Genomic DNA, 24,466 nt, shown 5'->3' on the forward strand with positions numbered 1-24,466 from the left:
ATAATATATATATATATTTATATATATTATATATATATATATATAAATATATATATTTATAATATTTATTATCTATTATATATAATAATATATATATAATATATTATATATATATAATATATTATATATATATATATATATATATATATATATAATAATATATATAATATATATATATATATTTATCATATATTATATATATATATATATATATATATATATATATATATATATAATATAATATATATAATTATCTATAATTTATAATATATAAATATATATATATTTAAAAATAATATATATATATATATAGATAATATATATATATATATATAAATAGTATCTATATATTATATTTATATATATATATTATATATATATATATATTTTATACTATATACTATATATATATATATATAATTATATATATATATATATATATATATTTATATTAATATATATCTATATATATATACTATATTAATATATACTATAAAATCTAGATATTAATATATATAATTAATATTATCTAGATATATATATAAATATCTATATACCTCATATAAATATATACTATATATATATATATTCTTTATAATTTATATATATATCTATATAAATTATATATATATATATATATATATTATATATCATAGTTATCATTCAAACAAACACACAAACACAAGCACACACACACACACACACACAAACACACACTAACACTACACACACACACACACTCACAAACACACTCAACACACACTCACACACACACACACACTACACCACAAACACACACACACACACACACGACACACAAACACTCAAACACCACACACAATCACACACACACACACAAACACGACTCAAACACACTACACACACCACACACACACACACTCACACACATACACACACACACACACACAAACACCTGAACACACAACACACAAACACACACTCACACACACAACTCATCACACTCAATCAAACCACTCACACTCACTCTTAAACACTCACAATCACTCACCTTTCTCACTCACACTCTAACACACACACTCACCTAACATACTCACTATCTATCTACTATCTCACCACACTAACACTATCACACACCAACCTCCACAACTTCACACACACTCTTCACACACTACACACAGCAACTAAACCCCCCAGCCTACACACTATATGTATATGAATATATATTTATGGATACATATATATATGTGTCTGGAAAGTTCATGTCAATTTATAATAGCTTACCTTTTGACTTATTTGCCATGAAACCACCTCAATTCTGGGAAGAGGGTATTTTCAAGTTAAAGGAAAGATGGAGAGGCATTGTGCAACAAAATGGTCCATATTTGGTTGATTAAAAATGTAATGGCAAGTATTTATTGACCTTTTTCTTTCCTTTAAAAATCGGCACGCACTTTCCGGACAACCCAATATATATATATATATATATATATATATATATATATATATATATATATATATATATATATATTTATGAATACATACATACAATGAAGATGATGATGATATATATATGTATAAATGTTGATATATACATATATTAGATATATATTAGTGTACACATATGTGTCTGTATATATGTATACACCCACACACATATATATATATAGACTCATACACACACACATAAATCACTTTTAGTTGCTCCATCAGCATTTTAATATATTCGTGAAATTGTGCTTCCATCTGTGAACCAATCTTCTAAATGAAATTCCAATAAAAACATCATTTTTCTGTGCAACTTGTTTTTGCATTACTTCAATATTTCCATAATAACTTAGCAAGATTGTTTTCTTTTCAGTAATGCTATAATTTACCTGGTAAATCTTTACAATAGAAACTTCATTCTAAACCACCACCACCATCGCCACTGCCACCACTACAACAACAACTACTACTACTACTACTACTCCTACCACTACTACTACTACCATTTTGATCCCATTATCATTATCATTACTATTAGAAGAAGCAGTAGTAGCAATGACATTAATCTTGATGGTCTCATTCTCGTTCATATTATTCTTATTATCACCATTCCATTGTTCTATACCTCTTGCCAATTTCTCACAGAAAAATTGCATCTGTTCTTTGAAATATTTTGGTTCATTTATTCTTTATTTGAAAAGCAGGGAAACTTGCTGATGCAATGGTAATGTCTATAATGAACAAAAATAAGTAGGTTGATGAATAAAATGTCCATCCATCTGTTTGTTTTATTTTTACCCCTTTTACGTAACATCATTTCAAATGCTGTAAATAAATATTGCTTTCATATATGCAGTTATTTTCGTCTGTAATATAGTGCTTACACTTACACACACACACACACACACACACACACATGTATGTATATATGTATGTATACTGAAGAATTCCTTCTCGTGAATAATTAAATTTTATACATTCAAAATACATTCAGTTGTTTATGAAATCATTTTGTTCAATTTTAATGTATCTATTTAGGTGGAGGGAAAATGTTTATTTTCTATAAACATTTATTATTGTTGTTGCTGTTATCATCATCATTATTATTATTATTATTATTATTATTATTATTATCATTATCAGTGGTGGTGGTATTAGTAGTAATAACAGTGCTGTTGTTATTGTTATTGTGTTCATCATTATCATCATCTTCAACACCATCATCATCATCATTATTATTATTACTATTATTATTATTATTAAAAGCTAAATTACAGTTGCTGAACATTGTTTCAGAGAAATTTAGAAATATGATGGAAAATCTTATTGCTATTAAATGAGGTAAAGTAGAAGGAATATTTTTTAATAGACATAATCTTTTCATACAGCTTCATTTTTGCTATATTTTTATCATTTCAAAATACAGTTTCAAATTAAGATTAAAATGAAATTGTTTTTTCTTCTTCCTTTCTTTATATTTCTAGATGCAAACATATTAAATCAGCCAGACAAATTCTAAAGGGAAATATGCTAAAAATATTATATTTGCTGTTTATTCTGAATGTCTCAGACTGCGTAGACTGGATCTACAATATAAAAGAAAATCAGCGTCCTGGAATTTTTATTGGTGACATTGCTTTTGATACAAACATTTTGAGAAGTAATTCAGCACAAGGTTCACAACAAACTGTCCTTTGGTTTAGTCAACTCCAGCAGGAAATTTCTTCTACACCTCAGTTGTTTAATATTACCAAAACAGGGAAGCTTTATACTGCTCAGAAACTTGATGCTGAATCTCTGTGTAAATATAACACTGAATGTTTCAAAATGGTGGATGTTGCAGTACAAAATAAATTGTCTTTTGTTAAGATATTGGAGTTAAAAATTATTATAGAAGATGTCAATGATAATCGACCAGAATTTCCAGTTGATGCCAATAATCTTTACTTTTCTGAAACAGATGGAAGAGGTACCATAAAATCAATTCCAAATGCTATTGATATTGATGTTGGAGCTCAGAACTCCCAAATCACATATCACTTAAATGAAAACCTTAGTAATTTATTTGCTCTGTCTGTTATTAAGAAGATTGATGGAACTGCAAAACTGGGAATTTTTTTGCAGCAGAAACTTGATCGAGAAATAAAGGATAGCTATACAGTAGAAGTGATCGCTAAAGATGGAGGTTCACCTCCACTGCAAGGAAGCTTGAATGTTCTGATATCTGTTACAGATGAAAATGACAACTCTCCTGTATTTTCACAGAATGTTTATAACGTGTCAATAAATGATGGTTATTTTAAAGGCACTGCAATCATCCGTGTTTCAGCAACAGATGTAGATTCAGGCATAAATGGTAAAGTTTTCTTTAAATTTGGTTCAAAAACTTCAAGTAATCATAAAATGTATTTCAAAGTACACAAAAAAAGTGGTGAAATATTTTTGCTTCAAAAACTTCCAGCAAGAGCCAAAAAGGTATATAAGTTGTTCGTTGAAGCTACTGATGGAGGAAATCCTCCTTTGAGTTCCACTGCCATTGTTCTAGTCTATGTCATCAACCAACAGAACAATGCCCCTGTCATAGACATGAACTTTATTTCTCGCTCTAAAGAAAATAATGCAATGGTGTCTGAAGCAATCAAAGTTGGAGGATTCATTGCATTTGTTAAAGTCACCGATGAAGATATTGGTAGAAACAGTGAAGTATCATGTGACCTTCAGCATGAAAAACTTCAGCTAAGAAGCCTTGGAAAAAACAAATACAAAATTGTTGTGAAGAATTTAATCAACAGAGAAACTGAAAGCTATATTGAAAGCACAATAATTTGTGAAGACAAAGGATCTCCCCCTTTAAGAACTGAAAGAAAGTTTTCCATCCAAGTGAAAGATGTCAACGACATACAGCCTCAATTTACAAAAGATACATTCCAATTTTTAACATATGAAAATGAAGAGCAAAATTTTCCTGTTGGCTTTGTTAATGCTACAGATGAAGATTTGGGACCTGGTGGGCAACTGAGTTTTTCTTTATTTAATCAGAATTATAATATTCTTCCTTTTGTCATTTCTGACTTTGGATTCATTTCAGCAACACAATCTTTGGATAGAGAGCAACAAGATGTCTACAAGTTCAAAGTTTTAGTCAAAGATAATGGTACACCATCTCTTAACAACACAGCAAATGTGATTGTTAAAGTTATGGATAAAAATGACAATGCTCCTTATTTCACATTTCCAAGTGTTAACCCTTTCAATTTAGAAATCCATTACCAACCACAAATGAATACCGACATCACAACACTAAGAGCCTCAGACAGAGACAGACATGTAAATGCATTCCTCAGATATGAAGTATATAGAGGTAATGACAAGCAGTTATTTACAGTCAATCCTTATACAGGAGTTTTGTCTTTTTCTCGCCCAGTTTATCAAAATGATGCTGGATCTTATGTTTTAAAATTAGCCGTCAAAGATGGTGGTACACCAATTTTATCCGCAACAACTATACTGTCTTTGGCACTAACTGTTAGCAATACAACAGCGATAATGTACACAGCTGAAGACACAGAAACAGACAATAGAATACATATTAATTTGATGATTATTATAGTAGTAGCAGCAGTTATAGTTTCTGTTGCTATTGTAGTTTCAATTACTGTATGTATTCTTCGTAAGAATAACCAAAGAGATGTCCAATATAGTTGTCGAGTTGATGACTCTAACAACTACTTGGGAGAAAATGCTCTCTCTGAATACAACTCTGAACAAATATCTCATGATGATATGCCTGTTACAGTTGAATCCTATGCAAGCAATCAGAGAAATGGTCCAACTCTCTTGCTTCGAAGAGATCCTCATTCAAAATATGAATCTAGTCATGAGTGGAAAGGTCCAGTATCAGGAATACAACCACAGAATGTCATACAGGAATCTCTTCAGGTGAGTCATTAAAGTTTATGGAATTCGTTTATGTTTCGTTGCTATGTAAAACTGTTTTAGTTAATATTTAAGCATCTTTATTTTTATTCATAATAAACATTGAATATTTGAAGTAAAAATTGAAGTTAAATTTTCTTGGCAAAAAAAAAAAAAATTCCAAAGAAAAATAGTTGAATCTTATTAAACTTAGATTTACTTTTATCTATGACTCTTTGTCAGCAAAAATGTACAAGTATTATAAAATAACACCCTGAGTTTTTCAGTTTTTTATACTGCATATGTGACCATATGTGTATTTGTGTATTTAGTATACAGAACACACCTGGGTTATTTTTTAATCAGCCATGTTTTGATATTCATAACCAGCATCATTACATTGCTTCTAATTATGCATATGTATTAATCATTTGTAAATTATGCCAACTGAGTATGCATTACAGTTCTAATTAGAACTGTAATAAGAACTGGTTTTTATAAGACTGAAACATACCTGTTGCCTTCACCAGTTGGTTTTAATGACACGATCCACTCCTAACAGAAAAATCTTCCTTGCTGTTTTTGGATTCAAAATATCTTGGGGGTAGGTTTTGTCCACTGACTGCATGAATAATTCAGTTAATTGAAATTTTTACTCACTATATTACAAATGTCATGATATGTCACTATGTTATATCCTACTGTACTATCATATAGACTCATCAACTGGTTGAGCTTGTTTGGATTTGTTTCAATTCATCTTATATCAAGATCCCCTGCAGCATTTGGAGGATCAACAACACAACATCTCATAATGAAGACTCTTGTTGGCTAACCAACCCAAGCATATCCATGTTGGGGGTGTCCAGAGGAGTTCATCATTGATTTCTTGTCCCTAGCTTTTCAGCAATATCCTGCAAAATACATATGTTTTTATAACGATATCACTGGTTACAAAAAGGACTACTAAAGATTAAATTTCCTCAAAATATATATCATGAAAATAAAAAAAAACATAATCTCCTAATAATGGTCATAAATCATTTGAACATGAGATAAGTTTACTAGATCTCTCTGACAAAAATGTCACACTTTTTTTTTGAAAACATTGCAAGTAATATCAGGTATTCAGTTTTATTCTCATATCAATAAATAATTATAACAGTTGTAACTAACTGAGACTATGGAGTGATGAAGAGCTCACTCTAAGCCATATAGTCTGTATTCTATTACCTGTGCTATATTCTGTTCCTAGTAATGTATTTAATTCTAAGTGGGTCAACTAAATTCACTGTAAACAAGGAGACTGTAGTCTTCAGTACAGATGAGTGAAGGAGTGAGATCCAGTCAACTATTTAAAATGAAAATGCTTAGATTATTACTTCTTTCAATTTTATCTAAAACTGGGAATTTGAAAAGAAATTGGCAAGTAATACCACAAGAATGCAATTCATAAGATCTTTCTTCATTATACGATAAGGCATTTTCAAGAATTCATTTCTTGTTTTCCTATGAAACAATGTGGATATTTTTGATTTACTTTTTTACTGTTTTCTTTTTTGTATGAACTTGAATATGTATTAGGTGTTTTAAAAGTATAAAAATATTTACCATATTTGATGGCATAAAAGACACATGGCTATATTAGATGTACCCAACTTCAGTAGTGCATATTAAAGAAAACATGTTTGTAGTGTATTCAACCATGTAAAATTTAAACAATTTTGTACATATAGGACCTGGGATGAATTTTTGAGACTTTTTTTTTTGAAAGGAGTGCATCTTATATATGCCATCAAATATGATGGATGTTTTATAAATTTAATACAAAAACAGTATTATTATAAATTTAATACAAAAACAGTATGGGCAGAAAAAAATGGAAAGTGAAAAATATGCTATTTGTGCTTTGTAATTGTATTTTTAAAACAAATATTGCAAATGAAACTATTAAGGCAAATATGGAGCATTCATAGTAAAATTATTACAATTATTTAAAGAAAAATATTTTGATATTATTTACTGTTACAGTTTGTATGATTTTGGACTTAAATATCTATATGCTCCATGCTATTTCAGGAATCTCTGAAAATTAACTTTGATTAGTGAAAACTTTTAACTTAACTTCTCTTCTGACTTTGTCTGGGCTTGATCAGTTCCATAATAGTATGCTTGTTGACTAGAAGGGTAGTTTTATAAATATTCTTCTTTAACTCTTGGATAATAGAAGCAAATAATGACTTTTGTATAAGCTTGTAGTTCTCTCAAAATGTACCCAATACTTTTTTTTGATTTAAAATAAATGTCAGTGCTCATTGATCATGCTCAAACCTATATTATTAATTTCATAAATCTATTTTATTAAATCAATATAATCTAATTTATCAATTATATGTAGAAATGATAAAAAAAAAACTTTATTGATTTGGCATAAAATTGACTTTCAAAATTTTTTCAGACTTTTTGTCTGGTTGGTTTAACATTTTACTTTATAATTTGTTTCCAAATAAGTAAACAAAATTAGGTTGTAACATAATTATTTAGTTAAATGCTGAACTCAGAATATCTGATTGTCAAAATATCTTGCATGATTTCATTTCAAATCAAACTAGAAATACAAGATCATGAATGTCATGAGCTTGTATAAGTTTGTATATGCAGTGGGGAGAAAAGAAATTTGACCCCGATAGTATATTAACAGTTAAAATAGTTTCTTGAACGAAAGGTTAAAATTTTAGAAGTGTAGCTAAAAATTGAAATCCATGAAAAATCTTTGGACATTTGTCTTGATTCATGAGTTGTACTGAAGAAGTATTAGAATGTTGCAGAGAAAGTTGGAAAGAAACTAAGTTAAGAGAGATATCTTAGAATATGTAGTGGTTGTCAGCATTATTTATGAAGAAAAAAAAAAGAAAAGGAATAACGACAATAACTGTAAGAAAATCTCAAATGGTTAACATGTTTTGCCTAATGCTACAAGTTAGAAGTTTTAAAGTGTTATATGGTATGGTGTGACTGAGAAGTTTGCTTTGCTACTATATGGTTCAGATGGATTATATTTGATCCCAGTGCTTGGTGCTTCAAGCAAGTGACTTCTAAAACCTCAGATTGACCTAAGCCTAGGTAGTGAAATTTTTATAGATAGAAACTGTGCAGAAGCCCATAATATGTATTTATTACTAAAAGCTGGAGAAACTAGTGAGTTAAAAAATACCTTGGGGGTTATTTTAGTATATTTCAGCTTCCTCTCTTTATGACCAGTTGACTCTGCATCATTTTATTGATCTCACCTTGATCAATAAATAGATAAATAAGAAATCAATAATTTCCTGCCTGCATGAAAACCCTTAACATAAAAATAGTATTTTATTAGCCAATTATATCATTTCCTGTAGAGTGTCTAGTACTTATTTTATTGATCTCATATGAGATCAATAGAATAAGTATCTGACACACTCCAGGGAATGGTGTAATTGGTCAAAATCCTTAAAAGCATAGCTGCAGTCCAATGACTAAAACCAGTGATAAAATAAAAGAATATAGATGTTGGACTGTGGAAATTTCATCTTATAATGATTACTGGTCTCTCCAGCACATTCTAGTATAGCCTCTCAGTATTTTTATTGTTGTCTTATTTTCAGTATTCTCTCTGATACTGGACTACAACAAGGCTATAAGTCTGCTACAGTTTACTCTGTCTCTAAAAGTTCAGAAGTTCAGCAGTTTCATTCCAGTGACATTACAGCATATTTAAACAAGTAGCAAGTATCCTTAGCTTGTTCTAGAAGATACTAAAAGACTTAATAAACTGACCAATCAAATCACAGCATTTTCAGCTGCTCCAGAGTACTGAATCTCTTATACTCCACTGCACTTGATTGATTGGCAGTGTTCTTTTTGCAGAGGAGTGCCACTCTACAGTGTTTTATCTGCTCTCTGACCATAACAAAATGCATTAATATTTACCTTATTATCTAAATTTTCATTCAATAAGGCTTTGAACATTTTTTTAAATGATAAAAATATTAATAAAAAATATTTTTCAGTTATGTTTTTCATTTGGTCATGAGATTATTGATTTTGCTGTTTATTTATTTTTGTATTCTTACTCTTTCCTCCATTATCATGTTTGCAACTAGTTTCTAAGTTAGTTTTTCTCTCTTCAAAAGATGAGTTCTGAGTAACTTGCTCATGCATCCTAGTCAGCTTGCCATTTTGTTCGGTTTTGATTCACCATAAAAAACATTATTAATCATTGATTCTATTAGATTTTATATAATGCAGTTTTATCTAATTTTTTAACTCGTAGAATCAATGTTGTTGTTGTTCCACCACAGGTGAATTCTGGGCAATCAAATCTATTACCAAAGATGTTCCAGATTTGGTCAACCTGTCCATATTATTATGTATAATGTCTGCACAAATAGGGATATGTTAACAGCTTTATAATCCCCTGGAGAAAGCAGAGCAGTGGAAGCCTTAAATACACAACCACAACTTTCCATAGATTAGAACCGGGTCTTTAAATCCATGGTGACCCCTGGTGTTTGCCCAGTGGGCCCATACCTTAAGACAGCACTGTAAAGAACCACTTTCTCCAATGCATTCCTTTTTAAGATATTAAGGTGTGATTTGAGAGAAATTTGGTCTCTATTTCTTGAAATTTAAGTGATTAAATGGAGGCTTCTTCATTGGGCAGAAATCATAATATCAGTACCAAGTAAATTTATACTGAAAACTCCTCAAATACTGATCCTGAGAAAAACATATTTTCATTTCATCTTTTGTATTTGTGTCTGAAGATGATGGGGTGAGCAACTGTGGGTTATAAATCAAATCTGGGTACACAGTTTTTTTTTGGCATTGCACATTTAACCTTTTTACTTATGGCACTAACCATAATCTAGTAGATTATGTACAAAGTCATAGGCTCGCAAAATGTGCCTTACCATGAATGAAAGGTAAAACTCTGAAAGGTTCCATAACTGGACCTAATCCCTAAGACTAATTCCAAGCAGTGCAGAGATTGGATAATTGTATCTTTTCATTATTGTTATAGTAAAATGTGTTTACAGCTATTTGTAGTAGATCAAATAACAATGTAGAGGGTCTCTAATTGCCTTATGTGTGTGGCTTATATATGTAATGTGCATATGTGTGTGTAAGCTGTGCGAGTCGTGTGTGTAAGTTGTGCGAGTCGTGTGTGTATGTATGTTATGCATGAGTTTATAGATGTAAGCTATTATACACAGAAGCACAAGTATGTAAGAAAGGAGAAAGTAGCACCAACATTTTTATATTGGTGTAGCTGAAAACCTGAGTCATTTTAGAAAAAAAATTAGACAGTATAAAAAAAGAGTCTTTGATTGGCTAATAGGATGTGTTTAGGGAGGAACTACTACTGATGTGGTGAGTGTGTCTTTTCTGTGTATGTGTGTGTGTGTGTCTGTTTGCATTGTGTGTATGTGTGCATGTTTCTGTGTGTATGTAAAGTGTATGTTGCAATATTAAAATCATTTAAAATTTGCAGATAATGTGCTAATTTTCTGATAGGATTAATATTGTTAGTGAAGCCACCAATATTTAGGCAACAGTTCAATATTACTAGAAGGTATATTTACTCCACTGATGTCGATAGCAATAGATATCAGTCTTCATATTAAACTTACTACTCAAGGATACCAGTATTAAAAAGTGTAATACTGTGTGGTAATGATTGTTATGCTATGAGAAATGAAGAAGTTAAAAAGACAGTAGCAGAGCTTATTGTATGTGGTGCTTTGGTGTACTACAACTTATTGGAAAGCTAAAAAAAATAGGACACAAAGTAACAATGGTCAAATGAAGAAAGAGAAATGATAGCCAAAAGTACATACATGCATAGTACACAGCATAAAACACAAAACAGAAAGTGAATGTTAAAAGAGCCATAAAGTGGAATAAGTGCATAGATCAGGAATAGGATTACCTAATTTTGGGACGCATCAAATTTTTTAAGGATACATTGTCTTGAGAACTAACAACTGATTCAAGTAGTTTATTCCATGCTTCAACAATTCTGAGTAAGAGAAAATGTTTCTAAAAGTACTAAGTGCTGCACTTTTTCTTCCTTTCTTTTTGCACTTTTTAAAATTTTATTTTATAAGCATGTCCAAAGGTGGTAGAGATATTGGATTCAAAATGGTGGTTTAAGCTGCTGTTTGAAAGATGGTAGACAACCATGTGGGTTTCTCCCAAGTAGCTATTATACATTAAAGCTTTAATGTGTTGATACCTAGAGATATGGTCCAAGATATAGCAAGTGACTGTTGAAGAATATTCAGCTAGTTGCATGTTTCTGGACAGCTTCAAGTACATCAATATTTTGGACAAGAAAGGCATTCCAGACTGGAGATGCAAGCTGTCAATGTGGACATATCGTAGCCATATACAGCTTTTAATAGATAACTGTTGAGCAGCTGACATACACCTTACTGAATGATATATAAACATCTTCAAACTTTTTGATTATTTTAGAAATGTGATTCATCTAATACAGATCATTGTTGGCAATAATCCGTAGGTCACATTCACTAGCATTCTTCTTATAGGTGTATTGTGAAGGAAGTTGGTAAATTCTGGGGTTTTCTTCCTCAAATATCTAGAGGTGCACTTGTTTGCAGCCAGCATGAGTTATCAGTCAGCAAACTATTGCACCAATGTATCAAGGTCAAATTGGTGGAAAGATCTATAGCACATAGGATCTGTTCTTTTTCTTTCAAGGTACAGCTTAATGTTGTTTGTGCATTTTAATACTGTAACATGCTTCAAGTTAACATCTATTTCATCAATATATGCAAAAAACGAAAGAGGTCTCTAGATATCATTGTATTGAGTGCAAAATGTCTTAGTAGTGTGATGACTTCTTTTCATCAAAAGATGACTTCAACCAGTTAGTCACAGCAGCTGGAACTAGAGATAAATTCAAGTTATGAAAGTGATAAAAGGTTATGAGAGTTCCAAAAGTTGCAGAAGTTCTTTGATTCAGGACTCCATCAATTTGGTGTAATGATAATTGACAGGTGATGTGTAGTTTCTCACTGTGAATAGGTAAATTTGATACAGTCAGTAGATGCAGTATGACTGAATGGTTAGGAAGGTTTGCTTTACCATCACAAGGATTCTGGTTCAATTCCGCTGAGTAACAGCTTACGCAAGTGTCTACAATAACTTCACAATTCTCTAAACCAGAAGTTCTCAACCAGGGTCCATATGGACTTTGGTGGTCTATACAAAATCTTGTTGTTAAAAATTTTGTGCAATAAATTGGTCATACTTCTACAATACACAAATTATTTTAACAATCTTTTATACAATTCTTGATAATACTTAATTATAAAGGATATAATAGGATCTTTTAAACATCGAATGGTTATGAGGGTCCAGTAGAGTAAAATAGGAATCAAAGGGATCCATAAGCAAAAAATGGTTCAGAACCACAGTCCTAAACCTTGTGAGTAAAACTGAATTGAGAGGAACTGTGTGAATGCCCTTCGGGTGGATAGCACCAGTATTTCAAAGGTTTGGCCTTGACAAATACTGTATCAGTTCTACCTCAACATTAAGTTATGAGTGTGTATGTCTGTAGAAGCTATAGCTGAGATTGTACTTTAATGAAAGAAAAAAAGCTATATTTGTATTTCTTAAACATAGTATTTATCATTGACTTCGTATATCTTCTATGTTCTTTCCTTAACCTTTTGGCATTCAGATTACCCTGTCAAATGTAATGCATACTCATTCACATGCTTTTGAATTAATCATGCATTGTCTTGTAGCTTTGAGATTTCTCTGATGTGATTGTTTATGATTTGAATGATATTGCCAGGTAAGTGTGAGAGATCTGGCTAGTTTAAACATAAAACAGGCAGAACATTTTGGGCTTTTTTATACTATTTTTTAACTTTTAGTCAGGTAAGAAGGTAGTGCCTATGGTCATAACCTTTTCCACAAGAGAATGGTAGAGGAAGAAAAGAAATTATCTTCAAACCAGAGACCTGGTCTGATTCCTTGCAACAGAATGGACTCCATTGATGTCATTTAAGATGTCAGGAGGTAGTGTAAAACTAGACAAAGTTTAAGTCTACCACCCAAGCAAACCACAGTGGGATTTGAACTCAGAATATGAAGGATTAAAACAAAGACCACAAGACATCCAGTCAAGTTTTGTTAATCCACCATTCTAAATCACCACTTTTTGTTGACTTGGAAAGAATGAAAGATGGATTTGACCTTGGTGCAATTTGAACTCTGAGCACATAGGATCAGGACAAATAACATGAGACAGTCTATCCTCAATCACTCTAACAACCCCACCAAATTGGTTGTGTTGAAATGATTGAAAATGTGTCAGTTATAATTAGAAATATCTCCAGGTAAAGAAGCAGCCATATATTACTGATAGATGGTTGCTTTGTGAATAGAAAATAAATTCCCTGCCTTCATTAGGAAAATTGTGAATCATTATGTTCTGAGCAGATTCAGTACTAAATTCCGATTTGCTTATGGTGAGTAAGAATATCAAACATGGAATATGGAAAAAAGATCTTTCCAACACTCCACTGAAAACTTACCAAATAAAGATACATCTTAAAATTTGAAACTTCAAGAGTTAGTGTAGGTGAAAAGTTGATCGAGGAAACAAAATTTAAGTTATTGCAAAATAATATAATTCTTTCTATTTTGGTAGAGGCGTGGGGGAAACTAAAAATAAAAGTCTAAAAACAGAAGATAGTTTTGATTTGATAAGACAAATGTAAAATAAAATATAAAATAAAATTTAAACAAAAGAATCTGAATCTCAATGAAAATATAAAAGATTAATGATCTCATTATTTTTTAATGATTTGAAATATATTCATTAGATGAAGACATTTATTAAAACCTGAGGTTTTAGAACTATTTTTCTAGTCATCAGTCAGAAGAAGATGGACTGTGCAAAGAGGAAGAGAAGAAGTGGATGAGAGAAATTACTGAAGCTAATGATCAGTTTAAACTGTTTAAGATTAGTAACTGAAAGAGAAAATGCGAGCAGTGATGGAGACCCAGAAGGATTAGTTCAAGATCAAATCCACTCACAGAGCTTTGGTCAGCCCAGGGCTCTTCTCGGAGACATTTGCCCAAGATACCATGAGGTGGGACTAAACCTGAGACCACATGGTTGGGAAGTAAACTTCTTACCACATAAATATACTTAATCTTGATATATGGATTGCTTTGAGAAAGAGCATGTGACTCAGTTATACAGGTGCTGATGTGAAGGTAAAGAGAATTGAAATTGTGACAATCCTGTTGTCAATCACCTGTTTTGTATCAATTTGGGAATTTGGGTTTTAACTCAAAGCAATCTTCTCAACAAGGCTAAATATTGTTTACATTAACATACACATAATAGAATACAACTGTATACTGGGCAAATGCAGATTAAATAGTGTGTTGTGTGTTTATTGCTTTGAGATGTGTGTGTGTGTATGTTTGTGTGTTCTGATTGTGTGTTTTATTTACTACTACAGACAAGGACTAGGGTTGTTAACATTGCAAGGAGCTTATCTAACATTAGGGCAGCATTAATATGCATCATCGTTGTCATCATCGCCCACTGCCGAAATACTACTACCCTCCTCCCCCTCCTCCTCCTCATCACCACCACCACCACCACCACCATCATCGCTATCACTACCACTGCTACTATTGCCGCCACTGCTACTATTGCCGCCACTGCTACCATCACTGTCACCACACTATCTTTTCTCTTTTGTCTTGATAGATCTTCTGCATTTGCTATCTATATCTCATTACCATGCAGCATCACACTTTTTATGCATGCTCTATACAGTTGAACATTTACAAATGAGATTCAATGTTTATTTTAAGCAACATTCAATCCATGCTGGAGGATTAATGCTGTTAAATGTTCAATAGCTTTTGAGATGAATTTGGTGAAGTAGCTACATCTAAAAATATATTATGAATCCTATGTAATACCTGATTAGCAGTCCATATTATTTTTATAATCATGAGACTGGTATGAAATTGTAGATGAGAGCACACCATGTCCCTCCCAAGCATTAAATATGATCAAAGTCATTTAACGATTATTTATCATGCAGATGTTGTCTCGGAATTGCTTAATCTTTAAACAAATCTCCATCTCTATGCCAACAAATATACATGTCAGTATATTTGCTGAGTGATCTGTTTACTAAAATCTCTGCAATTTATACTGAGGTTATGCTACCACTGAGAATTAGGGTGAAGCATGTCTGGATCATCTCTGATACTTGCTGTATTAAAAAAAAAAAATGAAAGGAATGAAATAATTCTTGAGTTACAGTTGTTTAGTAATGGATTTGATTTTAAATCGTGTGTTGGAATTAAAACAATTGTATTATTAAGGAGTTATTGTGAAGTTGGTGAACAAGCCGAATCACTAATGTGTCAGACAAGATGCTTAGCAGTATTTCTTCTGGTTCCTTTTTTATACTCTAAGTTCAAATTCTGCTGCTGAGGTCGACTTTGCCTTCATCTTTTTGGAGTTGATAAAATAGGTATCAGCCAAGTGCTGGGATCAATGCAATTGATTTCCCCTCCCTCAAAATTGCATGCCATATGTTAAAATTAGAAAGAATTATTATAGAATCATTGTAATTATTATGCACTCACACATACAGTTAGATTTTATAATAATTTATATTTATATTTTGTAATAATATTTCTATGTTAACTATTTACTAAATTCTTTTGTTGTTTATCTAAAAGATATAAAGGACCCTTTCCTTGCCACCAACCCTACACTCTCAGCATCACCCCTTACCACAATATACGTCCACTGAAGTCCATTTCCCCTGAAACCCCACTCATCTCTGCCACTGACACCTCTTTTTGTAACTTACTGTATTTACTCCTATGTACACCTGACTTTTGTCTCTGTCACTGCATCTTTTGTCTCTCCCCACACCTCAACCTCATCCCCTCTACCTATTCACACAGCTATCCTCATTTCTTTGCCCCCGATCTTCCTTCTTGAGCCATGAGGGTACGTCTTCATACCTTGTCTCCACCATCTTTTCTCCCTTTCCTACTGTACCCATGCATTTACCTTATCCCTGCTTGTCCTCTATAACATGACACCATGTTCCTGTCTCTCTTTCCTACTCCTTTAGCCTTTCTATACCTGGCCCAATGCCACCTCTCTCAATATTGCACCCACACTGAGGGATGGACTCTTGTCTTGCAAGTTACTTGTGCTGGCACTTTGGTAAAAAATCAAATACTCAGTACATTCTGTAAAGTGACTGGAGTAAGGAAGAGCAACCAGCTGTAGAAACCTTGCCAAAGCAGACTCTATAAAGCAATACAACTTTCAGGCTAGGTGGATCCTATTGGACAGTCCAACCCATTCCAGCATGGAATACAAAGGCTAAACGATGATGACATATTTTATAATGGCTACAATGACTAACACAATCATCATCATCATCATGCAACTGAAAAATTTGTTTGAGTCATCAATTAATTTATTTTTGATTCTATTTGATATTTGATTCTATTTCAGTTTTCCAATATTCCAGACAATAAATGTATTTGCACTCATTTTTAACAGCCATGGAAATATTATACCTCTTACAGTGGATCTGCATATTTTTGTAAATAAAAATTAAATGAAAAAGAAAATGTTGTTTGGGTATAGATATTATAGTTAACTTTAGGGTGTAGATATTATAGTTAACTTTGGGTATAGATATTGTAGTTAACTTTAGTTAAGTTGTTTGATTTCCTTTAATTTCTATCCTTTTATTTTTGTTATTGCCATTTAACCCCAGGTTAGACTTGATTTGATAGACTAATGAGCAAAGGTGTTCCAGTCAAGATCATTCTATGAATGATTTCTTTAAGACTGCTTTATTTAATGTATCACTTCGAATCCCACAAGGTTAACTTTGCTGTTTCTCTCTAGTGTAAATAAAATAAATACCACTCAATTACTGGAGTTGCTGTCATCAACTAACTTCCTCACACAAAAAAAAAAGAAAAAAAAAATGTAAGCTTTTTTTCCTAAATTAGAAAACATCAAATGTGTCCATTTTTTGAGACAGTAGGGTGTGAACTGAGGGTAATTTAATTGTCATTTCTAGCAAGTTAAATGACCACATAGAAGCTTCCTTGTTGGTTCAGTCTCCTTCATTATAATACAATAATATATTAAGCTTTATTTTGAGTGTAATCCTCTTTTTCAAAATTTACCTTATAGCAAAGAAATAAATCAGTATTTGAAATTATCAGCACAGGTGACAGACAAGATTCTTAAAGAACTGAATTTGTGTTGCAGGTTCAATTCCCAACTATTGATACTTCATTTACTTCACTAATACCATCAAAAAAGATATGCCTTTCTCTAAAACCATTTTTTATTGATATCATGTAGTTAATAGAGTTGTTCACCTGTTGATGGCTATTTTTTTGGTTTATTTTATAGAATAATAGCTTAGTGATTAAAATGCTGCAATCATCACATGTTTTAATGGATGAAAATCTGCTTAACTCAACAACTTTATACCGTCACTCTTGAACACGAATCTTAACGATTTGGTTACTCTTTTTTATTAACTCATCATGTTGAATTTTGTCATCAATAATTAATTCTTCATAATTAATCCCTAAACAAATTATTTGTGTCATACTTTTTTGTGGATTAATCCCATTATCTCATAAAACCAACAACCTCTTTAAAAGAAAAACTGAAGTTAGATGAATTATTGTAGCATATCATGCTCAGTCTATATTTGAGCACAAAAATTCCATAGCTATAGAACCCAAATTTATTTCACATTTGTGTAACATCTGCTTACCACTAAATTTGCTGAATCATTATGGGAGGAGGTATGGCTGTATAGTTAAGAAGTTTGCTTCACAACCATATGATTTTAGATTCTGTCTCAGTGTATAACACGTGTTGTTTACTATAGCCTCAGGCCATGCCATGTGAGTGGAATTGATTGATTGAAACTAGACAGAAAGCTGTTGAGGATATATGTATGAGGGGGTGTATGTGCATGTGTCTGTATTGACACTGATCAGTTAGTAGTATGGATATCTATGTTTGTTTTCCTCCATAAACAAAAAAATCTCACTTGGCAGTTTGCATGAAATTTGGAAATATTTTTATTGTAAAACAAAGGTCGGTGACAGGAAGGGTATCTAGTATATAATACTATCTCAGTAAGTCTCGTCCAACCCATGCCAGCATGGAAAAAAAGTGGACATAAAAATGAGGACAATAATGCACTTGCTGCTGCTGCTGATGGTGTGGATGATGACAATGATGGTGAATGGGGCAGCAACAGTGATGATGATGACAACAATTGATGCTGGTGGTAGTGGTGGTAGTGGTTGTGATGATGATCAAATAATGTCTCTAATATTTTAACAACACAAACTAATGCATTTGTGTATGCAACTCTTCCCAGTTGTTCTCCTTTCTCTTCTCTCTCTTACACACACACACACACACACACAGAGCATAAACATACTGAATATTTCATGTGTTGATGGAGAACTTTGTTTGAAACAGATCAATTGTTCATACAGATGTCATCTGCATTGTAACTGAGTTTGAACCAGTTTGCTTTGATACCTCTGGCAAATGGTTATTTATAATACTGCATTGCATGAACTAATGCTCTTGATGATCAATGCTTGCAGTCATTCTTAGTAATTGCATGGGTTCTGCTTCAAATCGTAGTAATGTCTGTCCTTTGGTTATGCTTGTTACATTGAGCAATGCCTGCTGGACACCGTATGAATGAATTGGAAAGTAAAATTCAATAATATGTGGTTCCTACTGTCATGAATCTGATGAGAATTAAGCACTTACAAGGAAGTGGTAATGATATGGTAGACTGCACTTGGCATTTCTAACATTTAACATGAAACAGTAATTACTAATATTGACATTTAAAAAAACAACAACTCCATATTTAATCATTTTTGTTTGTTTGTTTGTTTGTTAGTTTTACAACTGAAATTAAAAATAAAGGGAAAAAAATTTCGAAATCACACAAACAACTAATTCCAACCAGCTAATCAATTTTCAATTCTAGTCATAAAAAAAGCCTTCAAACTGCAAATATTTTTGTGAGAGACTAAAATAAACTATTTTATTAAAAAATAATTATCTGAAAATATTTGAATGGTTTGTTACAGATATAACCCAATTGGTTGTCGGTAGCGGGAAAAAAAACAAACAAAACAAAAACAAAAATAAAATATCGTGTATATTGGCTAAAATATTTGAAAATTGCAAGAATGAATAACATAAAATTCTATGGAAACAAAATGCAAACAAAGCATTGGTTGAATTGCTTTTCCTATTGGACAATTGCAAACTTTTGCAACTGAATTTTTTTCTTCATTGATATGATGCGATTGTCATTGATATTGTAATTTCATAAAAGCAATTATTCTGATACACTGCAGCAGTACATCTTATCTGTTCTCATGCATTTAATGTGTTTTTATTCAAATTTTTACTTTACAAAATCATATTTACTATCCTATCTATATCATATCACTACTATTTTCACCTCTGCTAGCATCACTACTACTTTCCTTATCACACCTAGCATTGTATTGATAACAATCACCATTATTCTTGCTACCATTAAAAATAAAAGTGGCTTGATCCAAGATGAAGCCAGTTTAAAATCTACATGATGTAAAAACCATGCTTTATCTTATCTATCAATGACTTACTCTTCTTTACATTCAATTGATAACTCAAACAAGTTTTTATCTAATTTAATTTCAAGTCTGTATTTGAATTCAAATAAAGTACACTCTGGGTTAATTAGTTAGCATTTTTGTGTTCTGTCTTTTCTATCTGATTCATTTCAAATCTCTATTTGGCTTCAAATAAAATGAACTTTGGGTTAACAAGTAAACATTTTTGTGTTTAGTTTGTTCTTTTTATGTATTACCCTAACATATATTTTGTAAGCAGCTTTTGTGCTGTTTCCTCCCACTCACAGTTTTAATTTCATTAAATGTCCTCTATCCACTACTTGGCCATACCTGAAGTATGTTAAAGAGAGCATCCAAATTTTACATAGCAAAGTACAGGTGAAATAAACATCAAAGATACTTTGTACTATACAGAAAGTGCAGGAGTTACTCAGAGATATTGCAAGCATTGCATTGCACTGCAATGTCAGAAGCTCTTCTGTATCATTAGCAAGTCACAAGCAAATTTACTCCAAATGGCCTGTACGTTTTACCTGAGTGGGGCAGTAAGGACTGAATTAGTCTTTGCTAGAATAAGGGTTCCAAATTTAATCTCTTGTCAACCACAGTCACTTTGAGGTGCTTTCAGCTACTTTGTATTTCCTTGGTGGCTCTCTTGATGTCTGTTTTTCAGACCACTCTTTTGCAGGAAATAACACACTGATCTAGCTGGAAAGTCGTGGCAGCAAAAGATTTATTCTCCAGCCAAATCTTAGAGAGCTGGTGTCACTAGGTTATTGGGTCATTACTAAAGACTATATCTCCTTCTAGAGATAGAAGTTTAAGAACTACAGTGGAATAGCTGCTTTGCTGCTGCCATTTCTAGTAGTCTATAAATATTGTTGGTTAATTCGATAATGGCATCACTATAAAACAAATAAAAATGAGATGATCACGGCTGGAACACTTTTCCTTACAAGTCTGCTTGATCATAATGGGTCTGAGTCCACATAACAACATGTAAAAGATACAATGATGTAGCCTCTATATGCTAGGTATACCACTCTACCTGCTAGATATACCAGCCAAATCTCTCTCAAATCAAATTATAGAAAGACACACAAATCACTATAAACATTAAAACACTGAATACAAAACTAAAAGACAGTCACTGCTTATTTTTTTAGGGTTTGTACAATAAGAGTCATATTAGGGCTATATAAGAAAAAGTGTGTTGTGGTTTTGCCAGAAACACATCTAAAGTACCAGCTATCAGATACAAAACCATTGGCTATTCAAATAATAACTCAACAATTTACTAACCTGACTAGTTTCAGATCTCTCTTAACTCCTTTTATTACTCATTTAATCTTCCTAAAGTTTTTGCTTTGGTAACTCAGAAGTTTCTTGATGTTTGTGTCTAGGTCATACATGGCCTTTGTGTCTTGGTCAGTTATGACCTTTGATTTCAGATATTTTTTTTACTTCAACATTCTTTTGTCCTTTTGACTTTGGTCAATTCTTTTTCTTAATTTGTAAACATTTATTTTCATCCAAATGTCACTTTTTACATTACATTCTTTCCTCCTTTTGTCCATCTCTCCCAGGAAACTGTATTCTGTAATCTTGTGTCATTTCATATATTTTCTTCATATCCTAACATCTTCAGACTCTGCTAAAGAATTAAAGCCAATTTTATGACAAACCATATAGCTGCAAAAATAAATGGAGTGGGGAAACAGAAATGAAAGTAGCAGTAGTAGTAGTAATAATAATAATTGTTCTAAATTTTGGCAGAAAGCCAACAATTTTGAGTTAAGTGGAATAGTTAATTACATCACTCCAACTAATTGATTTTTACCTTATTTTATTGAGCCAAAAGGATGAAAAGCAGAATTGACAGCATTTGAATTCAGAACATAAAGAGCCAAAAGAAATGCTGCTAAGCATTTTGTCTGACATGATATGGTCTGCCTTTAGTTTCCATCTACTATATCCACTCACAAGGCTTTGGTTGGTTTGGGCCTATAGTAGAGAACACTTGCCCAAGGTGCCACATAGTGGGACTGAATCTGAAACTATGTGGTTTAGAAACAAACTTCTTAACCACACAGCCATGCCTGCATCTAGATAATAATGTTAAATATTATTATTTACAAAGTGAATCTTTGGATTCATTGTGTCACAAAATGGACATTAATGTCTGTCTATTAATTCCATCCATCACTTCTTCTAACTGCAGTTAGATTGCATAAGAGTTTTTTTCTTTTTCTTTCTTCATGCAAGTTAAGTTAGCCATCTTAACCAGTCATTTCAGTCTCTTCAACCAATCATCTAAGTCAGACATCACAGAACAAAAGTTACTATACCCCTGTACAATTTTTTGCTCTTTTACTTCAATGGACATCCATTAACTTTCAAGATAAACCCACTTTCTTAATGTTGGCATGTATTTTATATATTGGGGATATTCATCATTACATCTATTCAAAATTATAAGAACTGAGCTAATTATCATTATTTTCTTTTACTCATTTCATTCATTGGACTGCAGCTACACAGGAGCACTAGCTTGATGGGTTTAGTCAAACAAATCAACCCCAGGACTTATATTTTGTAAGCCTGATACTTATTTTAGTAGTCTCTTTTGCTGAATTGCTAAACGATGAGGACATAGACACACCAACACCAGTTTTCAAGCAGTGACAAGGAACAAATACAAACACAAAGATACATACACATGCATATGTATGACAGGCTTCCCCTCAGTTTCCATTTACTCTAATTATTCACATGGTATTGGTCAACCTAAGGCTACGGTAGAAGGCACTTGTCTAAGGTGCAGTGCAATGGAACTGAACTTAAAACCATGTGGTTGCAAAGTAAGCAGCTCAGCCACACAGACATGTTTGCACTTTGTTAGTAGTAAATATATTTATAACTCAACAAAGTAATGTAGCACTGGGAACAATATGTGAACTTCTGATCTTTTGTCCATTAAGCTCTGACCTAAACACCTAGACTACTGTAAGCTTTGAATATTTCATAAAATACACACATCTCAGCCTCTTCTGCTTCATCAAGATGGAAGATAAATTATCTGTACCATCCATTCTGCCATCATTCTGTCATAGAAAAATTCACATTTTGTTAAAAATTATGTGGTTTATCTCCAGATCCTATAGATTTCTTCAACAATTCAAATATAATTGGTTGATAATTATATTAGACCATAGATTTCAGCCAATTTTATCTTACCTCATTCAAATATCTCATTTTAGTTAATATTGGCAAAAGAATGAAAATATATACAAAAATGTTACAAATTTCAAATTTAAGGGGAATAATGCTTAAGATCGATATTATACATTATAAGCACCAAGAATACATTAGAATAATAATTAAAATGTGGTTGAGGGAGAATTGACATATGCAAGTTTTGGAGATTTCATTTTGTAATCTTTCCTTGCATCCATCCTTCATATCTTATTTCTTTTATCATTTATCTTTCACTTGTTTCGGTCACAGGGGCACTACTTTGAAGGATTTTGGTATTCATTTTATTGTTTGTTTGCTTTTTCTTTTTATTGAACTGCTAAATTATGGGGATGTAAACAAACCAACACTGATTGTCATATGATGGGAGTGAAGAAACAAACATTGACATAAAGATATACACACACATATTGATATACATATGAGAAGCTTCCACATAGTTTTCATTTGCATAATTCACACATAGGACATTGGTTGGCCTATGGCTATAGTAGAAGACACTTATTCAATGTGCAATGAAGTGGGATTGAACCCAAAACCATGTTGTTGCAAAGCATGGCTTCATTAGACACATAGCCATGCTTGCACCTATCAAGAATTTCTCAAATTGACAAATACTAGGATTGACAAAATAAAAAATAAATAAATAAACGATTTTTTGCTTCCATCTCTTTTTTAATGAGAAGATATGTAGGGTTAGCATCCGTATAATTCTTCTTTCTGTATACCATGATGCTGAATGTCATATTCACCCTCATTTAACATGTGTTTTCCATCCTGGCATGGGTTTGACAGGATCCAGTTGCTGCAGGGCTTTACCAAGTTCCATTGTTAGCTTTGGCATGTTTCCTATAACCGGATGCCCTTCCTAATGCCAACCACCTTGTAGTTGTATACTGGGTACTTTCTTCACATTACTGTCACTAGGGAAGTTACCAAATGAGTTACAAGACAAAAAAGGAATGGAAAAGGGAAAAGCCCTATAACTAAGTGTGTGTGTCTGTATGGGGGGGGGGATATTTAGTGAAGGAGAGGTGGCAAAAGTATGACA

The 24,466-nt window shown here is 32.1% G+C and overlaps 1 protein-coding gene across 1 annotated transcript; it reads left to right on the forward strand.

Annotated features, from left to right (window-relative positions):
• The first annotated feature begins 2,933 nt into the window (after positions 1-2,933).
• LOC149132687 (protocadherin beta-15-like) lies at positions 2,934-23,537 on the forward strand. Its single transcript, XM_089363241.1, has one exon. The coding sequence runs from the start codon at positions 2,995-2,997 to the stop codon at positions 5,416-5,418; it is 2,424 nt and encodes an 807-aa protein (XP_089219367.1). The 5' UTR covers positions 2,934-2,994; the 3' UTR covers positions 5,419-23,537.
• Positions 23,538-24,466: the final 929 nt, after the last annotated feature.

Source organism: Octopus bimaculoides, chromosome 14, assembly GCF_046866305.1.
Source record: "Octopus bimaculoides isolate indiv1 chromosome 14, ASM4686630v1, whole genome shotgun sequence".
In the NCBI taxonomy this organism is placed as follows: Eukaryota; Metazoa; Mollusca; class Cephalopoda; order Octopoda; family Octopodidae; genus Octopus; species Octopus bimaculoides.